The sequence below is a fragment of the Asparagus officinalis genome, chromosome 4, assembly GCF_001876935.1.
Source record: "Asparagus officinalis chromosome 4, Aspof.V1, whole genome shotgun sequence".
In the NCBI taxonomy this organism is placed as follows: domain Eukaryota; kingdom Viridiplantae; phylum Streptophyta; class Magnoliopsida; order Asparagales; family Asparagaceae; genus Asparagus; species Asparagus officinalis.
The window spans coordinates 95969922-95979310 of NC_033797.1; the positions used below are offsets into that span (position 1 = coordinate 95969922).

The 9389-nt window shown below is 37.4% G+C and overlaps 1 protein-coding gene across 2 annotated transcripts; it reads left to right on the top strand.

The window, feature by feature from the left end:
* On the top strand, positions 380 to 3389 carry LOC109837885 (F-box protein SKIP22-like). 2 transcript variants are annotated; one of them, XM_020406265.1, is made up of 2 exons: positions 380 to 1949; positions 2948 to 3389. In XM_020406265.1, the coding sequence occupies exon 1, from the start codon at positions 485 to 487 to the stop codon at positions 1922 to 1924; it is 1440 nt and encodes a 479-aa protein (XP_020261854.1). In that variant the 5' UTR covers positions 380 to 484; the 3' UTR covers positions 1925 to 1949; positions 2948 to 3389. The 2 variants fall into 2 exon arrangements, with proteins under 2 accessions (XP_020261854.1, XP_020261853.1); XM_020406264.1 differs by having other exon boundaries at positions 2937 to 3023.

Consider the following 9389-nt stretch of genomic DNA (forward strand, 5'->3'; position numbering starts at 1 on the left):
AACTTAGCAAATTTTGTGCTGATAGCAAATTGAGGATAGAAGGATTTTATAACAATTGAGGATGCCAAACTAGCCATTAAAATAGTCGTTAAACTAGCAATTGTAAAGTTTTTTATATGATTTGTACTTTTCTATAAAATTTTCATATCCAACTAAAAAAAACAAGCTATTTCTATAAAGTAACGGGTCCATTTTCTTGTTTTAAATCAAATAAAGAAAGAACAAAAAATAAGAAAAGTTATACTTTTTGAATTCTATAAAATTTTCCTATAAAAGTTTATATAAATACAAAGAAATTATTTTTTTTGACACTTTTTCTTTTTTTAATTATTATTTATAGAAATTGAAGCAAGCAGCCCTTTCGTCGAACTGGGTGATAAAGTCTTGCAAACTCGCACCACAGCGATAGCCCCCTTTCTTTCTTCAGTTCAAGACCGTTTGCCTTCCCTTTTTTATCTACACCCTTTCAATTTCTGCTTCAAACATGAAGCTTCGAATTCGATCCCTAGAGTCCAAGCAAACAATCCGCGTTGAGATCGCAGGTGACTCCTCTCTCCTCGACCTCAAAACCCTAATATCTTCCAAGCTCTCCTCTTCTTCTCCTTCTCCAATCCCTCCCAAATCGATCTCCCTCTCTCTCAATCGAAGAGATGAGCTCGTCGCTGATCACCCCTCAGATTCCCTCCGATCCGTCGGCCTCACCTCTGGTGACCTCATCTTCTATACCCAAACCCTAACCCCAACAAAACCCACTTCGGAAACCCTAACCCTAGCTTCTGACCCAGATCACGACATGGAGGTAGAAGCTGAAAACAAGTCTGAAATCCTAACCCTAGACAATCCAAGTTCCGGTCAAACGCTAACCCCGGAAATCCCCAATTCCGATGAAACCCTAGCCCTAGTTCCTGACCCAGGTCAAGAAATGGAAGTAGCGATGGAACCTGTTGAGACTTCTTCGTCGGAGAAATCCCCGTCCCCGTCCTTTCCCTGTTTCCTTAAGAGGGTTATGGAGTTGGAGAAGGAAGAGATCAAGGGGAACCTAGGCTTCCTTGTTGTCGCTGTTCATGCTGTTTTCTTAGAATCAGGCTTTTTGGTCTGTAGTGGAGAGGATGGGTCTTGCTTGCCCAAGGATTGGAACTCAGGAACTGCTCTGCTTTCAGTACAGTATACGGTTCCTGCTCTATTGGGTCATATTCAGGAAAGGGGCTTTAAAGTTGCAACTTTGAAGTTTTCTGTGATGAAGTATCATGTCTCGGTTTATGGGTATTTGAACAGAGAACCTGACGTTTATCGGCTCCATTTGGATCTATCAAAGGTGATGGCTTTATTGGTGTTCTTGGGTGATAGGGTCAGTAGAGAAGAAGAAAAGGAAGTGTTTCAGTTTTGGAAGACTGTAAAAGATGGTCTCTGTTTGCCTTTATTGATTGATATATGCCAGAAGAATGGATTGCCTCTGCCCCCGTGTTTTGCTCGTCTTCCTACAGAGCTTATATTTAGGGTCTTGGAGCTTCTCCCTGGTGTTGATATTGCTAGGTTTGGATGCACTGGTTCTGAAATGAGGTATCTCACTTCAAATGAATCACTCTGGAAGATGAAATTCATGCAGGAGTTTGGGCAAGGGAAGGAGAGTGAAATTGCATCATTAAGCTCTTGGAAAGCTAAGTTCAAACGATGTTGGGTCAATAAACGAGATGGTGGTAAAGCTGGGAGGGCTCTGATGGATTACATACATTTCCCGAGAATCTCAATGCCAAGGTATCCTCCATTTGCACCACAGGGGTTTCCGGTTGTTGGTGGAGATTATGACCGGTTTCCTGCTATTGGAGGTCTCGGTCCAATAGGGTCCGGATTAGGATATCCTCGTAACCCTGTGAGGCGACATTTTTCACCTAACTGTAATCTTGGTGGCAACTTCATGGGGTGAAAGTTTTGCTTGCTCATCGGCAGAGGTACAATCAGTTTTTTCCCCTGGTTAGTGCTTCTTGTAATAATTTTGAACGACTTTCCAAAGGAGAAAGATAATATATGTACTTAGCATGCTTTTTTTTCTTTTTTGCTTTTGTGCAATATGCATCTAGGAGTGCAAAGAATGATCTGGTGGATCAGGTTTTTTAATATATTTTGTGATATCTAATGTATGCTTATCTACATTAATATAGTTTATTATTTCAATTTAAATGCCTCGCGTTGAGTAATTACTCTAGTAAATATTATTTTGTTACTTTGTACTTGATACATATGTTGGTATTGCTACTATTCCATTTCTATAGATGCGTTGACAATTACCTCTAAATTGCTTGGAAACACCCCCCACCAAAAATACAAGCACATACATCCTCTCAAATTTAGCTCCGTAAGATATTGACTTAAATAATTTTAGTCTACCAGTGTGATCCTGTGGTTTATTGATTCATTATCATACAACTTTTTGCCTTGAAAAACCTTGTTTGCTTCTCCATAAAACCTTATTTGTATGAATTTAAGCAAATGACACACAGTAGTACTTCATGAATTGTTACAACAGCATTGCTGTCAGATTTAGGTAGAGACAGAGATTTCGTTATGTGGATTAGCAGGATGCTAAGTTGATTTTCCTTTAACTTCGAAATTCGAATGCTGTGGTTTCTGATTGAATTTGATTTGTTTCCACCCCTAACTGTGGGGTTGTACATAATTTGAGGTTTCCACAATGGCTTCATCGTCATTCGGAAAAGAAAAGAGTTCAAGTGTACGAGCAAGTGTTATAAGATTTTAGTGAATTAGGAGCTTTCATTTAAGACGTCATGTATATTTTGTCCTTGTTTTAGGTTTGCTGTTCTCATTATATTCTGTCCGTCACTTGCTTAAGTATTTTTTTCTATTTCTATTTATGGCAGTTGGATTTTGGGTATTTGGGATGGTGTGCTTTCCCTGATCTCTAACACTTTTTTCATTAGTCTGGATGTAGTTAAAGGTTTTCAGATGACAAGTATTGATCCTGAGCCTCCTGGCTTCCTATGGTGTGCCTGAAGGCGTCCCATGAGGTAATCCTCCATCCTTCAATCCCTCCCTTCCTCTTCCTATTACTGGTGATGTCATTTTCTGTTCTTCTCGTAATTCCTGGAATGTATGACAGATTCTGTAGAAAATCTCCTACGTGACCATTTATGTTAATATTCTTCTTCCTAGCTCTTTAATGATAGTATGTGGACAGAGCACTTATGGAATGTACGACAGATTCTGTAGAAAATCTCCTACGTGACCATTTATGTTAATATTCTTCTTCCTAGCTCTTTAATGATAGTATGTGGACAGAGCACTTATGGAATGTACGACAGATTCTGTAGAAAATCTCCTACGTGACCATTTATGTTAATATTCTTCTTCCTAGCTCTTTAATGATATGTATCGAATATGTGAAGCTTGAAAAATTCATCTCTTTAAAATACTACTATAGTTGTTTATAATATAGTATATTTGGTCGTTGCTTTAGCTCAAAAAAATCATCTCTTAAAAAGTGTTAATGTAGCGGGTTGTTCCTGTAGTTGTTTCTCATAGTTAGATTAGTGTGGTTGTTCCTGTAGTTGTTTCTTATAATTAGATTAGTGTGGTTGTTCCTGCAGGCTATTTCACGTTGAAATGAAGCAGTTTGTAGGTCTAGTTAATACAGCCATAAAGATTTGAGCACAAGCTTTTGATTGTTTACATGTAAACTTCAAATATTCTTTACATCTGAAACAATTCAGAACCTCAACATGAAGACATCTTGTCCAAGAGACTGAAAATGTCTCAACAACTCATGTTCTTAGGATCCTGATGATTCTTTACTTATGCTAAGTCTATTTTCCTCGCTTCCAATTTGAGTGTTCATACATCAGGGAATTCCAATGTTATCTCTTTGTCAATACGATGGACGATGCTAACAGTGCACATGAAAGTCACAAATCCTTCAAATCCCGGAAAAAAGATCAAATAAATCTCACTAATTTTATGTATCCGGAAAATACAGAGAATGAACCATGATGTGAAACATTGTACCAAGTACGTTACAAGATAACCTAAACCAAAGTTAAGTAGTCTGCATAGGGGAGAAGTTGCATGTAAGTGTAGGTGAGAGAAGTTACATGCAAGAATTGGGCACAAGAAGTTTATTGAATGTATATCCTATTTGCTTTTTTCGTGAATGGGATCAGATACGAGAGGATTTTTGCGGCAGTAATGTTTTGTCACACCAATGTCCAATCCCAAGGATATGTAATTTATGACAGAATAGCCCAAGACCATTCAAGGGATGTTGGTGGGGAATTAAATTCTAGGTTTCGGATGAGTGATTATAAATGACCCACACATCAATTGGGATCAAGGTCAGGTTCCATTCTAAGCTTGTAAGTATTTTTCCACACATCCAAAACCGAGTAACTTCTCTTGTAGTTGGTTATGGAGAGCGCATCAATGATACTGCTATATCGATGTTATTAGGGACCTACAAGAAAGGAAAGGGAGCGCGGATATTTATTGAAGAGCAAAGTTGAGTACTCTGACTCTTCAACAGTTAAAATACTCTAGGTGTAGTTGAGATCCCTCCGTTCTTGTAGACGTACGTCAGAGTTGTGGCTGAATCATGTATCTTTTAGGGCTCTAATATGTCTGCTTGCTCTGTTTAATTCTGCATATGCACTCATACTGCTCCACATATGTTCTTTCTTGGTTCCTGACAAAGTGCTGTCACTTGCTGGGGAGAAAAACAAGGTCAGGCCAAAAGTGAATGGACCTTAAATAGAGCTTAGGAGTCAAATTAACCCAAAAGTCTAAGGTATCAGATATTTACTGCAATTGTAATTTTAAACTTATCATACTTTCTCGCATATGAGTATCCTAACAATCACCCTTTAATTGTGAGTAATTGTGAGTATTGTTCGATAATCACCGGGAATCATGAGCCTTCCGCTGACTTGGTTTGAATCAACAGTCATGGTGAGACAACATGATTATTTAGCGTTCGTTGGTTCTCACAGTATCAATGGGCTAATCATGCCATTATTACTCTTATGCCCCCATCTTGGGCACCATCCATAAGGCGTTAACCTGATTTTGAGTCTAAACTAATAATCATGCGGTGAAAAATGACTACAAACATCCATATTATCTTCCCAACATGTGGTAAACTAGACCATAGGAACATCATGACATGCCAATTATCCTTGGATATTTTGACCTCAGTCATTCTCTTGATAAGATTTAAGTATGTTTGATCTGATTATGCTGAAAATAAACGGGAAGATCGAACCGTTCGTTGAAGTCTTTGATATAATTGTTAATACGAGAATAAAGGGGGTGGTTGTTAACCATGTAGCAAGATTTAAGTAGCAAAATTTGGATGAGTTGATGATGACTATGATCGTGATGTTGTAAGGAATGAGATACTTTGTTGGGTAGTCGGCCTCTGCTTCGTTGATCAGTTAACATGTACTCACAAGCAGGAGTGTTAAGGGTGGGGTTCGTTCCCGATCAAAGATCTTCAAATGCTTAATTCGGTATATGAGTAGCAAAGACCTGAATATAGAAGAAGATATGAGAAGATCATGTAGGGATTTTCGGAGAGAGCCTTATGTATGTTCAAGATTGAAAGTGTTTACCTTTCATTTTTAATCTTTCAATTCCAACTGTGAAATAGCACCGATTTAATCTGTGATCGCTGTTGTTTTGATATATAGGGACGATATAATGTTGGGTACTAATGGCACTGTTATCGTAAGTCACGCTAATGTGTGGATCCTAGAGGGCAATTCAGTTTAGAGTATAGCGCTCAATAGATGCTATTGAAGAGAGAAGCCTCTGATGTTGGGTTGTGGGGTTGGTTTAGCAATTGAGCGTGGTAGTAGGATATAGAGGGTGTTTGGGTGTGTTTATTTTCAGAAGCTTAGTCATGTTAACTTTTGATGGGTTTTGACTTTTATTATTTGTATGGGTAGAAAAGTTATTTGTTTGGTCAAATCTAGTTTGTAGTTGAGCTTATAAGCCAGTTTTTCATAAGTTAGGTATAGGTCTGTCCAAACTGGCCCGGTCGGGCCGGGTAAAATCGGGGCCCAGACCCGGGCCCGTAATTTTTTTATTTTCAAGAATTTAAAATAAAAAAACAAACAAAATTTTGATAAAAACAATTATATTATTAATCACTTATAATTTATAATTTACAAATACAAAAAATCATAGAAATTAAAATGATAAAAATAACTTCTTTATTAATAATCAATAAATCATCTATAGTTATAAATTTATTTTGAAATTCGTCACATCACAATAGATGAATACATCCTAAATGAATTAAAATTGCATTATGCTTATTTAAGTACAGTTATACAATTTACTTATATGATATACTTTTATATATACTAGATGTAATAAACATTATATACTTATAATTATACTTATGCACTTATATATACTTATATAACTGTAATTCTATAATATACACATATCTTATTTATAAATATGTATTATATAGTTATATATGTATTTGTTACATACTTACATTATGCTTATTTAAGCACAATTATAGAGTTTACTTATATGATATACTTTTATATATATTAGATGTAATATACTTATATACAATCATACTTATGCACTTATATATACTTAATATAACTGTAATTCTATAATATACACATATAAGTATACTTATAACTACATTATATATATTTATATTGTTATAACTTAGATATGTATTTATATTATTATAACTTAGCATCTATACCCTGCTAAGAGAGTGTGTGTGCCTATATATATAAATATATATAAATATATATATAAAAGTAGTTATAAGTATAGATGATTTAAATCATCTATACTTATAACTACTTTTATATATTTGGTGACCATACTGACGAGGGATAGAGGGGATGTATAAAAGACTCTCGTCATCATCATTCAGCCAATGCTCATCATCAAGAGTCAATTCAGTCGGATCCTTAGCATGGTCACCAAACAAATAATCAGGATTCTCTAAAGCCTGGGTAGAAATGGAGTTTTCAGTAAAGGTAGCATCAGTAATCAGTTGGCGTAATGAACGATGGCCCCCGTCTCTTATCAATCGATGAATCTCCCCAGGACAATTCTCATTAAACTGAGGGGTAGGACCAATGGCCTGCTTGTCAACACTAGCAGTAAAGGTCTCCCTGTTGCAATCGCTCGTAGAATAAGATGGAAAGCCATCCGCGGGGAACTCAACTACAACAAAACGACACAGAATTAGAAAAGTATTCCTAAATTATACGAGGATTGAATTCATCTTACAAGCCGACAAGATAGAGTCACTCATTGGATGAACGGCGAGACGATTCCGATTGTCTTACACGGGAAGGACGGTATGCACCATCACGTGAACAACGTGACAATGTACCTCAACCCACGCAGTGTAATACAACATAGAATCGCCCTATATACCTGAAGACGTGAATTGGCCAAGCAATACGCGTCTTTTGAAGCCTCAGCCCCCGCAAAGGAGGATGTTAGCTCTTCTCGAATAACCTACGAAGGAGCCAAACGAGAGTACAACGGAACTCGAAGTCATCCCGAAGCCTCAATCCCCGCAAAGGAGGACGTTGGCCCTTCCCGAATAACCAACAAAGGAGCCAAACGAGGGTACAACAGAACTCGAAGTCATCTCGAAGCCTCAATCCCCGCAAAGGTGGAAGTTGGCTCTTCCCGAATGACCTGCTCAAGTGGCCAAACGAGGGTACAACGGAACTCGAAATCATAAAAACTCACTCCCGTATGAGGAAGCTACATGTGCCTCCCACTCACTATGATGAGACGATGAGCGACTCCAATGAAAGCATAGTCGACGCGGAGACATGGTTAACCTGCAACGAAAATCAACGAGTCAGGTACAATCATAAATTCGAAAACCCGAGATAAAAAGGGAAATTATGAATTTTAACCAAAATCCTACAAATGAAGTCTAATTAAACCTACGGGTTCCATACATACAAATAATGTGTTCAATTTGCATTTAAAACCCTCATGATCAACTTTGGGGTGAAATACCCAAAATACCCCTCATGTTCGGGCCGGCCCTCGGCCGAGGCCCAACTGGACACCTCTTGTTAGGGAGAACCATCTTTTTTTAGATGGACTGAAACAATAGCTTATTTAGGATATTAAGAGACACGTAAATAAGGGGGAAGCTAATTTAAAGCTTCTTTGACCAAAGAAATAAGTCATCCCAACCAGTGGTGGAGTCTGAATTTTGTCACTGTGGTGTACTCAATTTAATTTATCATTGTTGTTTTGAGAATATGCATAGATAATTTTACAACTTCAGTCCTTGTAGTAGTGTCCTAAATAATAAATATAAGTAAATTTAAATAAAAATATGTATAAAATAGGTAATCCAATGTTGTTCTGTGACACCACTAGAAACAGTATACCTCCGCTACTGCTCCCAACCGAACATCCTTTAGAGAAGAGTACCCAGTGTCGAGTTTTGGAGTTTGCTAGCAACTAAGCTTGGTAGCAAAATTATACCCTGCCAGTGATAATAAATCATTAAGTTACTTTACAATGCAGCAAAAAGGTAACATAGCGATGACCATACGGAGGGCCCAAGAACAAAAGCTACGAAGAGGGAGGGATTGGTCACTCTCGCTGTGAGAAAGTGGCACCTCATTTTTTTCGTCCTATTTTTCTAGTGGGTCGCCAACATAAACTTCTTTAGTAGCATTGTCGTGTATTGTTCATATGTTATGAAATGTATTATGAGCTCAACAGTCTTCTAAGCTTCTTTAATGTTATTATCTTACGATTGTATTTTGATCTTGCGATTGTATTTTGATCTCTTAGGGGCTATTTGGTTGAGTTTTTGCCTAGGTAAAATGGTAGAATGTGTTGACACATAGGATTTTTGACACAATTTTTTTTTTTTGACAATTTTTAGCTTTTTTAAAACTACACTGTTTGGATGCAAATGTAAAAAATGTGAGGTGGCATACAGTGAGCTGAGTTGTCTCCGGAAAGGCAATTCTCTTCAAAATAGCTCGAATTGGAAAGGCAATTCTCTCCAAAATAGCTTGAAAGAGATTGAAAGCTAACAACTTGTCATCAGACCAATGTTGGTAGTGATGTGGCACAATTTTCTCCACTCATTCAAATGGGGGACCACATTCACATGAGTTGAGGAGTACATGAAGATATACAACCATTTGAATGAGTGGAGAGGATTTTTCCACCTCACTACCAAGCATAACTTTTTGTACTTGGTACCAAGCATACCCATTTTTCTCATATATTTATATGGGTATGTTTGGTACGAAGCACAAATTTTGTGCTTGATAGTGATGTGACACAATTCCCTCCACTCATTCAAATGGGGGATCACATTCACAAGGGTTGAGGAAAGCATGTAGATA